The sequence below is a fragment of the Dermacentor silvarum genome, chromosome 1 (assembly GCF_013339745.2).
Source record: "Dermacentor silvarum isolate Dsil-2018 chromosome 1, BIME_Dsil_1.4, whole genome shotgun sequence".
Taxonomy (NCBI): Eukaryota; Metazoa; Arthropoda; class Arachnida; order Ixodida; family Ixodidae; genus Dermacentor; species Dermacentor silvarum.
In genome coordinates, this window is record NC_051154.1 from 117,869,453 (window position 1) to 117,892,255 (window position 22,803).

The 22,803-nt window shown below is 40.9% G+C and overlaps 2 protein-coding genes and 1 long non-coding RNA gene across 3 annotated transcripts; 1 reads left to right on the plus strand and 2 right to left on the minus strand.

Moving 5' to 3' along the window:
• Window positions 1-15,215, minus strand: LOC119435727 (peptide methionine sulfoxide reductase-like). Its single transcript, XM_037702455.2, is given in 4 exon segments — window positions 1-445; window positions 706-957; window positions 7,525-7,682; window positions 15,120-15,215. Coding segments are annotated over 4 exon segments (717 nt in total). The 3' UTR covers window positions 1-234.
• Window positions 15,216-15,342: 127 nt separating this feature from the next.
• On the plus strand, window positions 15,343-16,593 carry LOC119435715 (gastrula zinc finger protein XlCGF17.1). Its single transcript, XM_049666914.1, has 2 exons — window positions 15,343-15,363; window positions 16,132-16,593. Exons 1-2 carry the CDS (start codon window positions 15,343-15,345, stop codon window positions 16,591-16,593), a joined length of 483 nt encoding a protein of 160 aa, XP_049522871.1.
• A 5,638-nt stretch (window positions 16,594-22,231) lies between these two features.
• Window positions 22,232-22,663, minus strand: LOC125947647 (uncharacterized). Its single transcript, XR_007468473.1, has 2 exons — window positions 22,396-22,663; window positions 22,232-22,345 (listed from the first exon to the last, which is right to left on the minus strand). It is a non-coding gene; the product is annotated as an uncharacterized LOC125947647 (long non-coding RNA).
• Window positions 22,664-22,803: the final 140 nt, after the last annotated feature.

Sequence of the window (22,803 nt, forward strand, 5' to 3'; positions counted from 1 at the left end):
ACTAAGGAAACACCTTTATTGCAAATCCCACAAAGCCCACAGGGTACTGCAGCCAACGTCAAACATCAACTCAACGAGAGACTGATGCCTTGCCTCGATGAATGTCATATGTGCACTGTCTGCATTACAATCCTAATAAGCATAGGGAGCATAGGTGTCGGAGTAATGCAATTTTGTAGCATATGTCAAGCAATAGTCGGCACTGTAGCCTATTTGTGAAGCAGAGTCCGACTACTACTTCATGCACTGCCGAACCAGTACAGCCTGCACATCTGTGAGCCCTAGCTTTTCACGTTCAGCTTCAAAATTAGCTAGACTGCCACCACCACAGCAGTAGCCATTTAACCGGGCCGCAACATGACTCTCCTTGAAATTCTTCAGACCTGCCTTCTTCAGGCTTTCACAAAGAGCTGCATTACGTCGAAGCAGGTACTTCTGGTGGTAACTGGGGAGAACAAAGAGCATGTAAAATTCATTGAGCACTTGTCACTGTTATAGGTTCCACACTCATTTTAAGCAAGCATATTAATGCTAGCCTTTGAAGTTGTAACACCACATGCATCCAGCAATATTTGGAGCACAACAATGAAAAGTGTGCTGTGCACCAATACAGCAGTTAAAGCTGAGCAAGGTACTTTAAAAGCATGGATATGGAGCTTGTGACACATCTACCAATGTAAAGAACAGATCCAAAACCATACATACTCTTCAGCATCATAGAATGTTCCAGCAGCCAAGATCTTTGTAGCAACTTGCTTGCCTAACTTGTTCTGGTGTTGCTTCAAGCTCTCCTCAGCAGCAGCTTTTTGTTCCTTGTCATGGTAAAAAATAGCAGACATATACTGTCGCTTGTGGCAGGCAGTTGCATCATGAAATCCCCAAAACATGTTCAGAAGAGTCTTGTAATCTGTCTTGGTAGGGTCATATTCCAGCTGAACAGTCTCTGTATGGTCACCACTGAAGGAGCAAAAGACACGCAATTTTACATCATGAGAGGATCACAAATAGCTGCAAGGAAGAGAGGGCAACTAAAGTTTCGAGTCTTTATTCATTCCAGATATAGCACATTGCAAACAAAGGCAAAGTGCAACAACTTATTAGTCCGACATCTTAGTGCTCTCTTCTATTAAAGACGGTAGATGATATTGAAACTATTAGATTACAAAACGGTACAAATATAAAGTACGTGAGATTTCTAGAATTCTTAGTATTCCTTGAAAACCCTTAAAATGTTCAACAATGACCATTCCACCATAAGATGTGGACCTCCAATTTCATGTCTTAGTAAGAAAAAAAAGGAAACCACACCCAGTGGTTATTGTAGCAGTGGTAAGAAAATACCTTAGGTAGAGCTGGCTTGGTACAAGCTATCGGAACAAACATTGCCAAGAACCATGCTTCCACTGGAATATCTTGAGTTTTGTGGCTAACGGAGGAATGAGCAGTACAGCCTTAATAGTGACAAACAGGCAGTTTGATATTGTCAACCACATTACGTATGCATATACATGCAAGTTCAAGTTTTTTTTCTTAGTCTCCTCCTCCCCCCTTTTTTGTTTCTTTCAAGTATTGCCAAAAAATTGAGTTGTTTCAAGTAAACACAAATGCATACCTTCTATATTTCAACAGTGGATATGGTTTATGCAGCTAGTGAGAATTTTTTACTCGGTAACACATAGTATCATGCACAGTCAGTAGAGGGGGGAGCCCATATTCATTCCCAGTTGAGCAGTGTAATTACAGAATTGTTGAAATTTAAAAGAAAAAAAAAAAAACATCACTTTCACAAAAAATAGGGCAGTTTAGAGAGAACATTATGCATGTAGTCCTACTGAAACTCTGCCTACACATTGCCAAAAAGAAACATCATGCATCATGTAATAGAATTTTATTTTACAATTGTCCGAACACACTTGCTTAGCTATCCGTGCAAGTACCCCATGGCATTGTTATCAACTTCACCCATGGCTAAAGTAGTATGCACAGGTGACAGCTCAGTAACAGATATATTTTTTTCTGCTCTTACACCTTTGTCTCAGTAGCCATTAAGTGCTGTTGTCACTTGTCTTGCTGAGGCCTATTCACATTGAAACATAGTTGCAGCTACATCAAGATGTGAAATATTTGTTGAGTTGCTCCTAGGGGTAAGTAACCCATTCTATTCCACAAGTTCAACAGCAAGTCCAATGACAATGTGACAAGCATTATGCCGATGAAGCTATTTGCTAAAGGAAATTTAGCAAGAATGTTTTCCAGCTGTGAAATATCAAGTATACTGTGAGAAATGGTGTATTCACCAAGCACCGATTTTGTAATGGAAATCAAAATATTTCACCGTGTCCACAGTATTTTGTCTGAGTTCTTTCTTACTCTGGGCCCGCTTAAAGCACGACTTAAAGGAACACTTTTTTATACTTTGTTAATTCACTTCCTAAATTTGCATATAGATTCCCTACAGATTTTACAGATTCTATGCTCATTTATCTGTTTGTTTCTCTAAAAGAACAAGCTGGAAAGAAGTACACTTGTACTTTTCATGCTCCCAATGGCATTTGCATAGAAGCCAATTGTAAAGAAGGTGCTGGTGAGATTACAGTAGCTGCCACTGGAGTCACAAAGTGTATTTGGTTAGGCTTAGCTAGCTACCATTTCCAAAACTGGCAATGGTAAGTCTCTCATGATTGTGTGTACAGCCTCCCGCATTTTTAGCTATATCGTGCAAGAACACTACAATAAGGTCGTACGACGTCCTGAAGGGAACATCGCATTAGACGACTTGCACAGGAAAGTGCTTAGTGTACTTGAGAGTACTCCTGCTGGTCTCGCTGATTAACGCCGCTTAAAGGAGCTAAAATGACGCGTGATGGTCGCTCGCACGATATAGCTAAAAATGTGAGAGGCTGTACATCCAATTTTTTGTGGCAACGTACATGCGTGGCGTTTTTTTTTTTTTTTCTTTTTCCGGCATTTAAAGAAAGCCCACGAAATATGAAATAAAACCACATGACTGCACTCATGCATTATCGTATTGCAGTGCACTCAACCATGCTTCAGGCAAAAGAACCGTGCGAGTGGATCATGGCGAAGTGAGCGGCCGCGGCTCTAGGCATCGGCTTCACAGTGCATCAGAATTTTTGAAGGTGGCACACGGGAAAGGAAGTGCCGTCGTCCCTGATAAGCGATAGGCTACCTGTGCGCACAGCCCTTCGACTCCAGCAAAAACTTGGAGGACGCTTAAGCTTTGCCTTTAAGAGTGGAACGCGATAGCATACAAAGATCCCTGACTGCTGCTCACGCTTCCTGGCAACTGCAGCTGATGTAACTGTACTGTTTACTGGGAAACGCTGGCGGCGAACGCTAGGCATGAAGGCGAGCTTTCTGGTAGAAACGCGGCCTCTTGCGTGGGCTGATCTTCTGTTATTGTTTCATACTTTCAATATTTCAGTCTGAGAAGATTTAATATAAAAGACATGCACTGTCAATGTTTTGTTTCATGACGTTTGTGGGCTGTCATTCTCAAAATTCCAAGGAATAACTTTGTAAGAACGTAAGACAAGTTATGAGCAACTTTAGTGACAGAAGAACTTTAGTGCCCTATAGAATATATACGGCAATTTTCGCTCACGGGATGCCGACACCAACTTTCTGTGACATGGGGCCCTTAACGCTATTGCGTTAAAATGGTGCATTAGCGAGCTACACGTAGTCTACAACATACACCCAAAATTAAAATTCACTTTAGCATCCCTTTAACTGTACCACCATACATGCTTTGTAAAAGACCATGTCCAAGATCTAGCAAATTTGAATCACTTCACGCTTTTAAAAGATCAAAAGCAAAAAGCGTAGCCGAAGCATTTGGCACTACTATTTAAAAAAACAAGATAAGCCTACATGCACTGGACCTTGCATGGTGCATGTCAAATTGAGCTATTAACTAGCGAAACCATTTTTGCATTCTACTGCTCAAGTGATGAAGAGCAGTCTGCTGTCACGTATGTTTTATTCATAATACATGTAATGCCACTAAAGAAAAAAATTCACCGACAATTACGATACTCCGTAATGCGAAATTTGAGCGCAGCTGTATACGTGTTTTCATTTCGCGATATATTGACTGGCGCAGACAATATGTCTCGTGCGGCACGTTGAAAACTGAGCGAACTGTGGCGCAACTACCTTGCTAATCGGGAAATCGCAAGAGGCAGCGCGTGGGTGACGTGTGGGCGCGATTCACAGCAGCCGCGAACAGACCTCTGCTCATGCAGCACTTTGGTTTCAGACAACGCACGCTACTCTGGCGCCATCTCGTAGCCATCGTCACCGCAAAGCCCGTCTTGTGTGGCACTACGATTTTCTTCTCACACTTTCGTTATACCCTCCTCCTCCGCCTCACGTTCGCTTTCATCCTTCACTGTGTTCGTTCGCTCGGTTACATAGGACAACGCCAACGCTTGCCACAGGAACGGACGCCTAAGAGCTGCGTTCTAAATAACTTTTAATGTGACACCCTTTCCCAGTGGTGGAACAGCTGCGCCAAATTACGCCAAGAGATCCTCTGCGCCATCCTGCCTCAAAACGGCGTTTTACTGGAAAATTGCAGTCTCACTTGCGCTAAATAAGAACGAAAGTGTCATTCTCTTCATGGATTTTTTGTCTTTTTTTTAATAATAGAACTGCAACCAGAATGTAAAGAGCACTATCATCATCATCCTGGAGATCAGCAAAAACGGCCGTAGCCACAGATATTGCCAGTGCTGTCAGTCCTCTGTTAGCTGCTTTCGCTCCTTAGAAGCATTTCTGTCCAATGGAGGTTCTTTTGCACTTCTGCTGTGTGGTCTTGTTTGTGCTGCAGTTCTGTATTTCTCGTACGAGTGTGGCCTGGAGCTCACTCAAGAAAGCTGTCGGATTAAAAAAAAAAAAAGCCTCGGATAATATCCGATTGCACAATTATTTACCATGGTTGTTGACGCTTCCACCATGCCAATTTAGAATTATCGTGGAATATACGTATTCAATTGCTGCTGGCACATAATTTGCTATTAGTGGGTATGTAACTTGCAACCCTCCAAGATTGGAAGAGCAGACTCTGTGGTTGTAAGTTAAACAGCTTTCACATGATCCAATGCACAATTATGCAAGAGATATTTTGCACATTATGAGTAAAGAAGCGTCAAGACATCTTCATTGTAACTTCGGTTTAGACGCACATTCAGGCTCTGCAGGGTGTAGTCTTCCTTTCAAGCCCTTGTTCCACAATCTTTTTACACGCTTGAGGTGCAGGAAACATACAAACGCCTGTTGCAAGTCAAAATGGTAGAAGTGGCTTTATACCACGATATACACCAAGGCAAAGCCTTTCTATTAAAAATGATGAAACAAGTTTTGTAAATTTTATGCTGCAATGATGCACATGAAGTCAGCACCATTATATTTATAATTCAAATAATATTGGGACCATACGGTGTATAGATGTACTATCGTCCAAAAAAGTTTACAGACCAAGGGATCTGAAAAAAACTGAACATCTCTGCAGCCTGAAAGCGCAGCCTGGTATTCCCATTTCCAGCCTCTACTGGTATGTGCAAACAACATTCTGATGTATGGTTTTACTGGATACTTTTAAAGGCTGCTCGGATATTTAGCGTTTTCTGAGATCCCATGGTCCGTAAACTTTTTTGGTCGATAGTACATTCAATACTGTGCCAAAAATGCTTATCGCTGCACCAAATCAGTATTTTTGCAGGCGCCATGGTATACGCCAAAAGGTGAAATGGCTGTTCCACCACTTTTTATACAGATCACAAATGTGTCTTTGCAATACCATCTTTGCAAGGCCATCTGTCAAAAAAAGACCTTCAGTTTTGGATAATAAAATCAATTTCCCCAAATGCTCAGCTACAAGCCATGTTTTCTAACCATGGCACTGCACCATGGTAGTTCCGTTGACATGACTAAATAATAGGAATGCATTATGCAGCTCGAAGCATGTGTGATGAGGCAATGAGACATGATTTAGCACGTAATTCGCAGAGGAACAGACCTTGGCACTGCAAGCGTTGGAATGCTATGCACGACAGTGAGAAGGCAGATGCAATATGAGGTATGCCACATGCTTTGCTGAGAAGTAAACCATGACAGTGAAAGCTTTAGAACAATATAGTGAAAAGGCAGATTTCTTTGTATACAGTACAATTCCTTGTGCGATGAATAAAAAACTGCGCACACTTGTCAGAGGAAATATCAGTAAATGAGCACTCCCTGCACATCATAATATGGTCTCAACACTGTAAATGATGCAAATGTGGTGTACGTAAATGCATTTATCAGAGGGAACAGATTCCTTTCGGCTCTCACCATTACATCTCGTTCACTTTAAAGACACAAGGTTCTTATAGATATAGCATCAAGACATTGTAAATAACACAACTGGGATGTGTGTAAAAGCATTTATCAGAGGAAATGTAGGTTCCCTTCAGCTATCGCCATTATATCTGGTGTACTCTAAAAACAAGTCTCATTGATCTTTCTTTTTTTTTTTTTTTTCTAAATGAACCTTTCTTTGCCTACCCCTCTAGTCTCACATCAGATGGTTGGTAGGTATCACGTCATGATAGAACACAACAAACTGACTCACATAGCACAGAAGTGACCCACAAAATAATGCCAGTGAGCACACCAATGTTCTGCGTAACAGAACAATAAATCACAACATACAACTTGTGCATAATGTTGGCTCAGGTATATTGATGAAGCACACGAACCTCTTAATAGAACAGTGCATGATATTCAACCGCTTTGATGTTGAAAATTTTTTTTATAGTTTAGCTCCCCATTCTTGGGCCTTTGGGTATGTGCCCATTCTTGGCCAATCCTCCAGAATGGGTATGCACCACTGTTACCCAAGGTTAAAGAAAAAATTAAATTATGGGGTTTTACGTGCCAAAACCACAATCTGATTATGAGGCACGCCGTAGTGGGGGACTCCGAAAATTTGGACCACCTGGGGTTCTTTAACGTGCACCTAAATCTAAGTACACGGGTGTTTTCGCATTTCGTTACCCAAGGCGTTAGAATCCTTGAATGTATGTGTCATACTTCTCTGAGTATGCACCTCTCATAACCATTCTTCCTCCATTGCCTTTGTCCTCGTGAATTTGCTGCATCGACGTCCTAGTGCATTCATTCACCTCTGAGGATGCATTTGCATTTTGGCATAGCTTGTGAACGGTGTAGTACATAAACACAAACATTTTATGAGGTTAAACGCGTTGCGTAGGATGAAAATAAATACAATATCATGCATCGCATTTACTTGTACAGCATTTAATTAACCGCTTCACTAAATCTTCGCTCCACATCGATTCCAACATGTGCGTTGAATATGCATGTTTTTTTTTTTTTTTTTTCCCTCAAAGAACGGCATCGCTCTAGCAGGCTGGGTCCTTTATATTTGTTACCATATAATCAAGCAGAAAAGACGCTATCCGTAGCGCACTGAATGCCATTCTGTGATTCACTTACAGGCTTCGGTAGGTTGGGTCCTTCGTAGTTCCACCAGTGTACCCGACGCGGGTGCGAACCACCCCCGGGGCGCAGCCGTACTGCGCCTCGGGGAACCAGAATCATGATAATGCTAAGGTTGCTTTCTTGACTGGCACGTTTGGTTCGTAGAACGGCATCTGCAATAGAGCATATCAGCACATAAGAGACACATCGAACCAGTCATTCGTTAACGAGATCGTGGGTATATGAACATGTTTTACGGAGTTACGGCAATAGGGGCTGAAATTGGCAAATATCATGCGACGCGATTCTTTAAAAGTATTTCCTACCTCATGACACGAATGAGCCTCGCCCATTACTGCGAAATCCAGCTTCCACGCACAGAAAAGAAACGAACGCCACTGCGTATGACTCAAGGCCAAAACGACCAGATTCCTACAGCGCAGGCAAGTTTGGCAACAGAAACTGCCAACTCGCGTTACGTCCACACTACGGCGCCGAAACAGCGGGCATACATACCTCGCTGAGCCGCTCAGAAACAAGGAACAACTGCCGAACAGGGACGAACGGAAAACGCATCAGAAAGGAACTGCGTTATCGGCACATATCTATACGTTTCCGAAGGACTCTGCGTCACAGCCAGTGGGTCGTTCACTTGCACTCCGGATATGAAAATGACGCGAAAACGACAAGGCCGCAGCCACAATGGGCCACAGCCAACCACAGCTCGCTCGTCGTACTACAAGTTTGTATGGGTGTTCTGTGGTACTACCTTGCTCGGTCGCAGCAAACTCTATGGGTCGCAGAGCAGCAGCAGGCAGAGGCGCTAGACCCGGTCGACCCGGTCGGCCTCAGCTAGGGCGCTAGGCGTCTGCACCTGGATGCGCGAGTGCTTGCTTGCTTGCCTTCGCGAGTGGCTCGTACCCACTATGTGATTATTGTCGGCGGCATAGAGTTTCACACTATATTGAGAAACTCTATAATGGTCGGCGGTATCGTCGTCTTCCTTTCCCGTCATCAGAACTGTCAGAACTTATTAGATGGACAGCCCACGCACGTTTTTCTGGTCACCTCGCGACCTCACCACGATTAAACGCGGTGAATACAAAATCGCATAACTTAGCTGCACGAATCGATAACTTCTTTTTCTTCTTCTTCTTATTGTTTACAATTTATTTTAAAAAATGACGCATGAAACGGTTTTATTACCCGCTGTTTAATCCTGGTAAGCTACGCCAATTGGCTACACATATCTGCTACTCTGATGCATATGAAGCGTCTGAATCATATATCTGGATTGAGTGGTTTTAACGAAAGTTTCAATTGAGTTCTGTTTCAAACATAGGCGACAGACAACTTTCGTCTTCGTGATTTCCCGCTAGACTGCAAAGAATGGGAAACAGCGGTGTTTTACACCGTAGAATTCAGATTCTACCTGACGACAGTTAACTCGATCAAATGATAAGTTGCATGTGTTTTGTCATTGCGTTCATGACATAAGTACAACTGACATTGCGCCTTTCCTGCGAGTTACATAGGTTGCTTTTTCTCAGTAAATATGCAGAATATTGCTCAAGTTCTTGTGTTTTAGCGATCACCCATGTAATGTTCGCATACGGCAGATAGCTAGGGACGTCTGCTTTTGCATTCATGGTATCCAGTGCGCAAGTAACGTCACTGTCTTATTGGCCTTATATCCAGTTAGAAACCAAATATATCATTTTATTCTGCTGTGTAATACTTGGCATCACTTCGACAGCTACACTACAACTGTACAATTACATGGAACTAGAACTGTACGGATCCCTAAAAAGCGAAACAAACTTGTCGTCTGCTCTCCGCCGTCCAACGTGCGATTGGGCAGCTTTTCTCGTGACGTAACACGACTTCCGACACGATTTGTTGAGCAAGTGGGGTATGGCATCTCGGGGCATCTCTTTTCATCCTTCCTTTACGAAGGCAGAAACATACGTTTGTTGATATTTCAGCTCGGCAACCATGTCTGTGTTGTGGCATGAATGTCGAAGATGCCCTTTTTTCATAGTATGAGCCAATTGTGAAAATATCAAACGTTATAGCCTACTAGGACAACAGCAAGGTTGGTGCGCGTCATTTTTTTTCTAGTCCGTGAGGTATTTCGATGCACGCACATTGGTCTCCGCTTGCGCAGCTGCACCTGTTTCGTCTGTGCTCTGATATTAATTCCCTCCACTGTATCTTTTTCTTTTTTTAATTTTTTTTTAAAGCAAGTAGATCACGTTATTTCTTCTAGGTCATGTTGGTGTAATGAGAATTCTTTACAAAATTTCCCTCAATCGACTGCATACGTTTTAAGCGTATTGCTGCTGTAGCTTTTTTAATCTACTAGCATGTTGCCCGCTCGAGTATTCGAATCGTAAAACAAACTTGGACGCAGCACAGCTTGTGCTCGTCGGCTTTCACTTTTAGTCGAAGAGAGCTTTGTACCACTTGAGAAAAAGCATGTCTCGTTCATCTGTTTTGCTAGTTTGCACTGCTTGTTGCTCGTAAACGGCGGCGTGCATTCTTCGCTTTGGGGTTGTCGCTGCCTCAGCTGTGATGGTCGCGTGCGTCGAAACGCTGCTACTGGCTTGCTTTCATCCCAGCTTATCAATATGAAAAGCGGAAGCATGGCGCGTGTACTGTGTCTAATCGTTTTGACAGTTTCGTTTCTGTTTAATGCTAGAGATGACTTTATTGTGATATATGGCACTACTGTGATCGATTAGAATCGAGCGTAGTGGTAAATCTGTGAAGGCCATGTTTTGTGGGCCAGCTGATGTGTGCCGACAGTGTCACGGTTAATTAATTATCCGTTGACACCGTAAAGTAACCGCACCTCTAAATAGATCTTTGAACTCTGTAACTAAGCGGATGCATTTGTAGTTGGGAGTCGAATTGTTAATCTGGCGGCAATCACTTTGTTTAACGTTGTCTAACTGCGCGTGTAACGCAATGCTTTTACGAAAGAACAAATGTTTTTAGTGATGTATCGTGGGATTGACGCCCGACTTCTGAATGTAAACAGACACTGCATAAAGCAAAATCTTGGTTTAAGTTATGCAGCTGTTCTTTAACCACCCTTTTTATTTACTATGTAGATCTGAATTTGTAACGGTTCGGCACTACTGAGTATTTATGTTCAGACAACTGCCAAAGTTAGCAAGTGGGGTTCTTTAAAGAGAGAGGTGCTTGAGCTCATTAAGCTGTTTTAATTAACTGCATAACTCTCAGTGCCTCGAACTTACATATTGGACTTGTAGACCGTTTGTGTTTCATGACAGTCATTTAAAGCAAGCAAACACAAAATTGTAGTGCTATGAACTTTTCAGTCCGAGGTACATCAAAGCAGTAGTAGTAGATCTGAAGCTTTGAGCATTTTTTTTTTTATTTGTATTGGCTAGTGGCACATTATCATTTTTGGATTAAAAATTTGTTGTGATCATTACCTAAAAAGTTTATTTGTTGATGACCCATAGAAAGGCACCAGAGGTGGTTACGAGTTACACTTTCCTATAAAAGTTTTGAGAATGCACAGACTGGGGGGGGGGGGGGGGGGGTCAAAATTTCTTTGCTGCCGGAACATGCAGCAACAAATTGAGGGGAATAGATATACCAGGTGTTTTTTCATTCTTTCTTTCACTCTCTTAAATTTTTTAAGACTATACAGAATTTTTTTATAAATTGCCTGAGGCAGATACCACACTTCTAAATCCTTGAACTGGATTGCTCAAAGAGGTGGACATCACAGGCACAATAAATTGAAATGCATAATTTAATAATATTCCGCCCACAGGGGGCATTTTCAATCACGATCGAGCCCGATCTGGATCAAATTTATGGATTGTAATTGGCTTCCATCCGCAGCTTGTGCTTTTGAGCCAATTGCAATCAAGAAATTAGATCCGGATCGGGCTTGATCGCTATGGAAGGTGCACCATGTGTCACTTATTTAATTAACAAAAGGTCACTAATTATGTTTGAACTAATTACTTCATGGCACGTGTTGTAATTTACAAATTGTAGCCTGTGAATTCGCAAAGTGAATCCACTTGGAACAAATTCTGAGGATGACACCAGTTTGAGATATGCGCTTTCACACTTTCGGTAAAAATTCATTTGTTCCACTTACATTTTCAACGAAATGCCGTTTTATACATTGGAGCACAAAAATAACAGGAACACCAGTGTGTTTCAGTGCACACTTTGGGAATTAATATCTTGAAACTGGTGTCATCCTGAGAATTCGTTCCAAGTGGATATGCCTTCTTAACTTACTGGCTGCAATTTGTAAATTGCAATATGTGCTGCAAGTTAATAGGTTATAGCTTAATTAGCTAAAATTTGATAATTTATTGATTATGCATTTCAATTTCTCATGCAAGTAATGTTTACCCCTGCATAGTTCTACTCAAGGACAAAAATTGTTACCTTTTACAGGCAATATTTAAAATTTTTGTATAGCCAAAAATAAAACTTCTGGTATATACCTGCTTGTGCAAACAAAACAATGCCTCCCGCAATTCTAGGCTCTGTGCCCTGAAGGAAGTAGAGTTTTCTTATTTTTGCTTCCTTTACATAAACTTAATGGAGTCATCCCCGAGCTCTGTCAGTTATTCATCTTGTTTTCATGGTTTTGGTTACGAATGTCTTGTCAATGTCCCTACTCGTTCAGTTCTTGACGGTTCCAGCACTCTAATCGATCATGCGTTGTCTAACCTTTTGAATCCACCCGATGCAGGAGTACTTGAAACTGACATTACTGACCATTTTCCCGTCTTTATCCGCACTACATCTGCGCACTATTCTTGTCCTAACACTTACACCAAACTTGTTTTCGATAAAAAGTTATTCTCAGAAGCTGTATCTCATACTGACTGGTCTTTTGTTTTTGACACCAGCGATGCACAGGTAGCCTTCTCGCGATTTCTAACAAAGTTGTTATCACACTATCATTCCCACTCTCAGATGCGCAAATGCAAAAAGAAAGTGGCGTCACCTCAAAACCCATGGCTCACCGATAGTCTGTTAAAAGCCATGCGCACACGAGAAAACCTTTATAAAAAAACAAAAAGACAACCATTCAATATAAACCTGCGCGCGCGGTACAAAAAATTCTGCAACTCACTTTCTGCTCGGCTTAAAAAAGCGAAAAACCTTATATTACGAAGAAAAAATACTTAAATGCGGTTCTGATGTAAAGAAAAAATGGCAAATAGTGAATTCGTTTTTGAATAGGATACAGGGAACTGATAACATAGCCAAAATATCCCACGATGGCAGTATTTATTTAGAGCCACTTAAGATTGCCGATACTTTCAGCGATTCTTTCTTTCCTAATATCTCTACTCAAGCTAAACAGTATTTATATTCACCAAAGCGCCTTGCACAATCATTTTATATGTTTTCAACCACTCCTGATGAGGTGGTATCAGTAATTAACAATTTAAAAATAACAAGCGCTGGGCTGGATAACATTCATCCTGGTCACGTTAAATTAATTTCCAAATCAATATCATTTGTGCTGTCTGAAATTATTAACCTCATGTTTAAAACAGGCACTTTTCCTCGCGAGCTTAAACGAGGTAGGGTTACTCCGGTTTTTAAGAAAGGGGATCGATCATTACCATCTAACTACAGACCTATCTGTGTTTTACCATTCTTCAGCAAGGTCATCGAGAAAATCATCGAAAAGCGATTAATAAAGTACTTAAACAAATTTAATATTCTTTCACCTGACCAGTTTGGATTTCGTTCCGGGTATTCTACTGACCTAGCGCTTGTATCCCTCACTGACCAACTAAAGAAAGCCATTGATGACGGTAAATTTGCAGGATCATTATTTATAGACTTTTCAAAGGCATTTGACAGCATTGACCACGAGATTCTTAGTGTTAAACTAGATTCAATAGGTATAACAGGTCCTCCATTACTACTATTGCGCAACTACTTACGAGACAGATATCAGGTTGTTAGTGTTTCCGATGCTTATTCTAAACCAAAAATGACTAATTTAGGTGTACCACAAGGATCCATTTTGGGCTCGTTACTCTTTTTACTATATATTAACGATCTACCTAATTGCCTCACGTCTTCTAGGTGTATACTATATGCCGATGACACAACAATTATTAATTCTGATGAATGTCTGTCAACGGTAGTAACGAGGCTTAATACTGATCTTCATAACTTGTTAGGATGGTGCAAAATGAATAGACTTACCATTAATCCCACTAAAACAAAATTTCTTCTCTTCTCATCCCAAAATAAATCATCACTATGCATTCCGCCCATTTCCATAGGTAACCATTTATTATCAGCAAGTGAAGAATGCACTTACTTAGGTGTTATTATTGACTGTAACCTAAAACTTCAGCACCATATAACTCATATAAAAAAAAGTTATCATATGGAATACGAATTCTCATTAGGTCACGTCCGTTCTTTTCACGACCTGTGTTGCTCTCACTCTATTTCGCGTTTGTACACTCTCACATTAATTACTGCATAACCTCCTGGGGTAACACGTACAGTACTCACCTAAAACCCTTACAAACTATCCAGAACCAGGCTATTAGAGTAATCACGTCGAATCCACACAACGCCAATGCTAAACAGCTACTACAAGAAAATAACATTCTTGACGTTGCCGCCCTTGTCAAGTTCAACCTTGCCACTTTTCTTTTCAAACTAATAAATGACAAGATCACATTGTCGCTATTTCCTATGTCATCTCTAACGAACACCAATCCAACACGTTTCGCGCTTCATAATAACTTCATTCTACCCAAAGTACGTACTAATTATGGCAAACAGACCGTTCACTTTGCAGCCATATCATCATGGAATACATTACCATTTGTCATAAAACTACAGAAAGCCCATAGGTTTTGCCATGAATTGAAAAATTTTTTGTTATGTGATATGTATGTGACATAGTGTACTGTATAACCCGCTTTCGTTTTAGACCTGCCGTTCTTATGTACGTCAACATGTTGCTTAAGTTGTTCTTTAATTTTTCTTTTTTTTTCCCATTTCTTTTCCCTCCACTTATATGTTAGTTTTACCTAGTTTTATTATATTACTTACTGCCGATACACTATTGACTATTAATATTGTTATTCACTTATGTCTGTATTATTATTTATCATTTTTGCAATTGTACTCATTCAGCTACCGTTCTTGCCATTGTAACTTTTATGTTAACCATGAACAGGAGGTCCCAATTCAGTTTTTACTATGGGACCTCCTTCTGTATACTTCTATCTGCAAAACCTTTTTGTGAATTAATAAAAATTTAATTGATAAAAAAAAAAAGCATCTGTGGGTGCCTGCATATGCATTCACTATTCTGACACTGCATGCTAGAGCCTAAAAAAAATATGCTTTCTTTACATGCAGCTTGCCAATCTGAGCTTCACCGCATTGAACTGTACTTAAGCTGTACTTGTGCAATACTTACTGTATTGTGACATGCTAGGACTCATTAATGCAATTTTCGTAGGCAGTTGTGGTATATGTAAGGGCCACATCTTTTTTTCACAATTTTGACGAGGTGCCTTACACGGTACTGAACCTTTTTCTTTTGGATGTACCATTGCATCAAAAATCAATGCGCAGCTCTTGCCATCTAGTAGCGGCATGCGGAAGTACACAGTGTACGAAAATTCACCGATGCACATGTGCGACATCGGAGAACCGAATGCGATTGCTTCTCCGTTAGCATTTTTTTTTTCTCCAAATTTTAGGCTGCCAAGTTGGGTGTGCTTACACGAGTATGTAAGGTAGCTATAAGACAATCAACAAGCCCTGGCAACCATGTGGCTTCTAGGGGAGGGGGTGAGTGGGTGAAGACATTGTCCTACTGAAAGTTAAAAATATACATGTGACTAACAAGAAAATGCAAGTATGAGGGTACTTGCAGTAGGGAATCCTGATAGAGCAAGGATGATGGCAAACTCACATAATTACATGACTTGTCACAACTCTTTATTTCTGCACTTTAATTATGACACTTGAACACTGAGTTTGGTGCTGCAAAGTATGTTCCCGTGAAGGTTCCACAAGCCCCAAGTCACAGTCTTTGGTGTTCCTACAGTGAAGCACTCCTACTTTGACCAGTGCTGCTTTCTGGTGTCCGTTTTCAGCTCGTGTCAATGTTCAACATGCACTACATTTGCGTATGACAGCATGGTGTTGACTTGGTTTACTTGGATTGGTGGTATCACCTTAAAGCATCCCTAAAAGGCAGAAAGTTTGCTGTGCCAGTGATATGACATGTTTCTGTTGTGCTGTGAGATTTAGTGACCAGCCCTCAGATCAATGCAGAGTATGTCATCAAATTCAACTTCACAGTGCATTCTTGCTGCTGTGTTGACCGGTCTTCTGTACCATATGAGGATAAACTCAATATACAGGAGAATGTTTCTAGCCTACTGTTGCAGGATTGTACACTGTGACTGGAACCATTTCTTGGTGTTGCTTTGGTCGGGCGCATTACATTTTTGTGAACACAGACATCCTTGCAAAATTTGAGGGTTGCATAAGAAAAGATATCCTTTCATCATGCTTGTTTTTCAAAACAATTGTTAATGTTGCCATTTGCAGGTTGTGAGTCCTCGTGGCATGGCTTGGCACAAGTGTGGTGCATGTGGAAAGCGCTTTGCTTTTCTAAAGAGCCTGGAGGAACACCAGCGCACACACTCCACAGGCAGCCCTCCTCCTGAAGCCTTTGAGTGTGAGCTGTGTGCACTCAAGTTCAGCGTGCTTTCTGAATATCGATCCCACACCAGTCAGCACCACTGTGGCCAGACATCACCAGATGGCTGTGCAGCTGGGGATCGGTCATATGCACTCGACGAGGAGGACACCGATGGTCAATACTCAGAAACACCGCTGAAAGGCTTTGAATGCCAGGGATGCACCAAGAAGTTTGCCACAGCATTTTCGCGTGAGCGGCACTATCAGCGCAAGCATGCCACCACACCATGTTCCCAGGAGCGACGCCGCTACCACATCAAAGACTACAAGGTTGGCCGTAGCCTTGTCATTGCAAGAACAGTACGGTAGCATGGTTGGCTCGTGCTGCATCACCTCAAGTGTCGTAATTGAAATGGTCTTGTTCGAGCTATGTGTCAGAGGTACGCAAAATGTGAAGGAAAATGGGACATTCATTTTGTGAGCTGGCAGAGCATTTGACAGAAAAGCTCAATTTTTCAGGCATATTTTCACTACCCTTATGTCTGCTTTTAAAGCTGCTTGATAATTCAACCTATTTGTGATGCAGATAAACATTTGCATTTGAGGAAAACACTTCTTAATGAACCTTACGGGGGTGTGCAGTCTTTATACAAAATTTGCAGGCCACTGTGAGTGTGACCAGAAGGAATTCTGGGTAATGTAATGCAGTTTCTGTAGCATTCTTGGAGCTACAGAGCTTGAAAGAAGGAAAAAGACCATGCTTACCTCTACAAAGTTTTGAAGCATCAAAAGTGCTGCAGGAGACCCACACCTTGCTTTGGCTGCCATTGCAGTCATGTAGTAAGTACCCTGTACACTTGTGACAGTGGCTGTACAATGGACCATGCTGCAGTTACTGTGGCTTCAAATGTGCAGCTCATATTGGTGTTATTGCATGGTTTATCATTACATACTTGCTGTTTGTCATGCATTTCAGTGTGCAATTTCGTTTAATCATTGTGTCAAACTTCACAGCAAGCAGCTTTTATAAAGTATCACATGAAAATAACTTTATATCATAAGTGCATGTAAGTAGCCTGGCTACATTAATAATGAATTTGTATGACGTTTTGTTTTACTTCTTTGTAGCTGTGAATAGTTCATTTGTCTGCTTCATCTTGTTGCTACATTGCACTGATGCATTGTCTTTTCACTGCTGCTTTGTATTCCTGTGAGAGGAAAAGAGATTGAGAAAGCTGCATGTAAGTAATTGGCTAAACATTTGTGCTGAACAAATATTTGTTGTCCTCTTTTTTAAAGTTCATACTGTGAACAGTTATGTTAACCTTTAAGACGCTGTGTACGCCAAGAAAGTGTGTCAACAGCAATAGCATTAATCAACGTAATGGTACTTAAAATGTGTTGCATACATCTTGATACTAAAAAACATAATTAAATTATGGGGTTTTATGTGCCAAAACCACGATCTGATTATGAGGCACGCCGTAGTGGGGGACTCCGGAAAAGTTCGGCTCCCTGGGGTTCTTTAACGTGCACCTAAATCTAAGTACACTGGTGTTTTCGCATTTCGCCCCCATCGAAATGCGGCCGCCGTGGCCGGGATTCGATCTCGTGACCTCGTGCTTAGCAGCCCAACACCATAGCCACTAAGCAACCACGGCGGGTCATCTTGATACTGTTCTGATTGGAATCGTGTCGCAAGTTGAATAACAGGTTCAAAATGTTTTAGTAAAACGAGTGGGAAGGTAGACTGTTGTGTGTACTTGCTTGGTGCGAGTATGTCGTCATATGTAGTGGGTGTACTCCTTTCATTGTTTTTCACAGTGTGTTGCATCAGGCATAATTTTCAAGTGCCTGGATGGGTGCTTTTCAAGCCTGCTAGACATGAAATAGTTGATGTTCTCATATGTAATGTTCCTGTAGTGAGTTCTCGCGTGGAGTCCATGTTCTGTAAACTTGACAAAACTCACTAAAGAATTGAAAATTCTTAATCTATTCTGCAGCTGTATGCTTTTTATGATTCTGAATATGCAAGAAATGCAGTGAAAGTAAGTTTTCAGTCAACAGAATTCATTGACGTCTGAAACAGTTAATGCATTTTATTTAAAGGTAAAGAGAGACTGAGAAAGCTGCATGGTAAGTAATTGGCTAAACATTTGTGCTGAACAAGTATTTGTTGTCTTCACTTTTAAAGTTCATACTGTGAACAGTTATGTTAATGCATTTTGAATTGCCTGTCTTAATTCCTCAATGTGCATGTTCCATAATTATAGGATCCTTTTTTGTTGTGCCTACGTGGCCTCTTGAGAAAACCTAGTGTACTAGGCAGTGTGTTACTGAACAGTTCTATAGGTTCTGCTGAGCTATAGCCTACAGTGTAGGTATGTGCACATTGAGTCTTTTTTTTAGTCTTGCCGGTACAGGACCAAAGGGCATGTGTATAGCAGAATTAATGGTAAATGCTCAAATTTGCACTCGATTTTTTTTTTTTAACTGCTGCCCAGGAGGACAAGAAAGGAGTTAAGGTCCACATCTGTGGACAGTGGACATCTGTGAAGCCATATTCTTGAATATGCTGAACTTTGTTCGAATATTTGGTTGGCTTCTCACCAACGCTAAAGATTAGTGGAAGAGAACTAGGGGTCTGTGACATTCACTACAATCTTCCTTCATGACACTGTCACTGGCTGACTAACTTCACTAGTATTGTGTGCACTATCATGATAAACCAGCACATTTGCTCCAGCATACGAACGACTGAATATATGAGCCCAGTTCTCTTGTGCTTTCTAATGACACCAAACTTTGGTAGCAAGAGCAGCCCATACAAGCCCCTGCTGTCTGGTAAAAAGCAGTTGTGAGAATTTCCCCCAAAATCGAAAACAGCATTAAGCGAAAAAGATACTAGTTATGAAGTTCATGGGGGGCCTCTCATAAGCTGCTTCTATAGAATGATGGCAAGCTGTCATTGAGCCAGTACTATTGGCTTGGGATGCTGTTTAAAATTCATCAGCATGGTTTTCTTAGCTGTATCGAAGGCACTCAAAAATTTATGAGCACGATAAACAAATGTCATTTTTCTGCTATGGCAGTATAGGAATGTTGAAGCAGACATGTTGTCTAGGCCACGCGTATAGGTCTACTGTCTAGCTGCCTGCTCGTGAACTCACACGTGTTCATGAAGTTTTTTTTTTCACTCCATTTCTGTAATATTACCAACATGCTTAATGTTTTTTAATAAGTTTGGTGACTTTGATGTCTTGAAAATGGCAGCTGATAGTGCTGTTCTTCACAATGTAAAAGCAACTTTTAAGGAAACAAAAAAAAAACTTATCTGCTTGTATTATAGAAATTAAATGTACATTACACAAAAGAGCTGCTAGTGGCCATTACACTATGCAAAAAAAAGACAGCCACCATGTCTTCAATTATTGCTATCCCTCTTTGTACTGCATTTTTAAATCGAAGCTCAGTTATGAAAAAAATGTGAGTGCATTGTTGACACTGCTTATTCCTAGTTTCAGCTGTCTTGTACAAATGCAAGAGAGGGAGTGTTTAAGCTGAGCTTTGAGCACATCTTGATCGACAGCAAAACTTATATCAAAAGGTATATTATAAACTTCAAAAAATGGTACGCAAAGCAGATTGATAAATCTTTTGCCATTGGTTTTTATAAATGTGAGCCACTGCTGTTTATTTTCTGGAAAGAATGTTGAAGTACTTTTGTGTCATGCTCATAAATCTTCTCATGCATCTTTTTCATGAGGTGGACCAATAGTGCATTGCCACTGGCCTATTGTTAAATTCTGTGAATACAACCTCTTAGTGCCATTTAAGTGAATTTACATGAATTGCTGCACAAGTATACATATTGACTGTGATGGCGTAATAGCCTTACTACCAGAAAAATGTCTCCATTGATGTGTGGGGACATCACCCTTGAGTAGACCACAAAAAACCATTAGCTATGTGCTTAGCTGTATGATTATACAGATGTTCACTCAAAATATTTGCAAGAAACTACAATTTTGTCTTAACGACAGCTACACCTTTTGATCAGAAAAAAAATCCTTAACCGCTGTATGCTACAGTAGTTTTCCTTGCGCACAGTTGTTTGCTGCTTTGGTATAGTTTTGAATTATTCACCTGATTACTTTCTTCAAAGGAATGTAACGATTTTCATTTATTTTCTACAAAATGTCAGTTAAGCTTTTCACTTGCCTGAGTAACAAATTTTAGAAACGTACCATGCTGCTGATCATTGGACGGCGCATTCCATGTCCCAGTACAGTAGCGCACCCAGGATCTCTGCCAGGGGGGGGGGGGGGGGGTTGACAGTTTGCCTTAGTTTGCCAATACCATCTAAACAGCACTAATTCCAATTTCTTCACAGGAAATTGTAAAAAAATGTGCTTTTTTGCACAAGTTTGTGAGTGTGCAGACGATTGCGCGTCTTACATCTTAGTTGCAGTACTCAAAGGCTCAACGAAAGAAAAGGGGTTAAACAAAAGGGGGGGTTAACTCGGCCTCAGGGGGAGGTTACAACCCCCGACCCCCCCCCGTCGGTGTGCCACTGTCCCAGTAGCACCAGGCAGGTCTGAAGTGTTGAAATGAAAGACAGTCTAATATTACGATCTGTGCTGAAGATCTGAAAATGATCTGGACAGCTGTACAGTTTACTGCTCTTGTTTTTGTTATTTTTCTCGGTCCAGATGTTGCTTCAAGGTAGCAAATTCAATTAATTTTTGTTGTTATTGCAAGTCTTCCTTGCGTCAACCTTTATTGCTTTGCTGATTAATGCTGTAAAAATGTGTGCAATCTAGTGCGTACATTATGTGCATCCTTCGAAAAGTACTGAAAAAAAGAGAGATTTTATGATTGTCATTATGGCTTCAGGTGTGCTGACTAACACGGTTAAATTAGAAATTACATTCTGGGGTTTTATGTGCCAGAACCACAGTCTGATTATGAGGCATGCAGTAGTGGGGGATTAATTTTGACCACCTGGGGTTCTCTAATGTGCGCGTAAAGTACGTGAGCGAACAAATGCAGCCATGGTGGCTGGGATCGAACCCGCAACCTTGAGCTCAGCAGCGCAACGCCATAGCCACTAATCTACTGCGACAGGTGTGCAGCATGGTTGCTACTGAAGCTGTTTTTTCTTGGAAGTCGGATAGGTTCTACTCAAAATTGTTGGTGTAAAAGAGATGCCATTATTTTCTCCATGCAACAAAGCACCAAGCAAACATTGCTTCAGCATTCATGCTACAGCACATGTAGTGTTGTGGTGGTCATGTAAGAAGTCCCAAGTTTGAACTCATGCTGAATGTTATTAGAGAAGACACTTCTGTTAGAGAAGGTTCACTTGATGCAGACGAGAAATACAGTAAGGTGCATTTCAGCCACTGTAATGTATATTGAAAATTAAAGAGTACCACTATGATGCATCGGGACAGTAGCTACCTGTTGGAACAGGAATTACCTCGTCTGTCAATTGGCTGGGACAGCAGTCACTGCAGCTTTCAGTTAAACACTACAGTGAACTTTTGTGATGGATGCAACTCGCTCCACGATACAGGCCACTCTCCTACATGAGTTACAGAAGACTTCCATTTGATATGTTCCCTTTTGATAAATAAAACCAGCTATACATAGTTGCAAAGGCCTGAAATTTGTGTATTGAAGGCTTTTGAAAAAGTAACTGTGAATTGAGAAGGCAAAGCAATTTTTTTTGTATCTCATCTGGTTACAGTTTCATCTTGTCCAAGTATTAGTGATGCTTTTTAGGTTGAGGTGTTTATCTTGGAATATCTCATTTTTAGCTAGTAGGCATATCATTCTTATTGCCTTTGGCTTATCTTAGCCAACATTTCTTTTCCTTAAGTGGAGCTTCTGGATAGTGTGACCAAAGTTTCACTACTCCACAAATTTTACTTAAAAATAACCTGATTCAGCTTCCTATTGTCATGAGTAAACAGGGCCTTGTGGTGGCAGTGTATGGCTGTGAACCTTTGAGCCAAACGTTCCTGTGTAGCTCTGTACTCGGAGCTCGCAAGTTTACCAGCAACTTAACTCCTTTTCTGATTCACTGATGGCAGCTGCCTACCATATTTTGAAGCAACTTCTGTGCTCAGAAAACTAATATTTGCTGTGTGCTACAAGTGAACAAACTCTGCACATAAAAATGAAGTAGAAAAGTTGATGTAGCACAAGAAAAATACTGTTTCAATTGCATTGGTGAGATTACTACTGGCAAATAGATAGCACATGTTTAAAAAACATCCAAGATTACACTGATGTAGCCATGTGGCCATTATTGAAAGCAGATGCGAGCAATGAAATATTTATGTGCAATTTTCACTGTAATTAACACTTAATATTTGCCTGCCATAGTGCTGAGAGTAGAATTAAGTATGGAATAGTCGTTCTGTTTATTGTGGCAGCCGATATAGCACGACAGCAATGCTGCAGGCTGAAATTGCTTTTTAAACAGGCTGGACAACACTTCATGTCACAACTACATTCATTAATAAATTGATAATGCCACAGTACTGGCCAATTGGAATCCTTTCCTTTCAG

Coding starts and splice junctions, on each gene's coding strand:
- LOC119435715 (XM_049666914.1), top strand. CDS start 15,343: ATGTGGCTTCTAGGGGAGGGG. Junction 15,364..16,131: donor TGTGGCTTCTAGGGGAGGGG/GTGAGTGGGTGA, acceptor TGCCATTTGCAG/GTTGTGAGTCCTCGTGGCAT.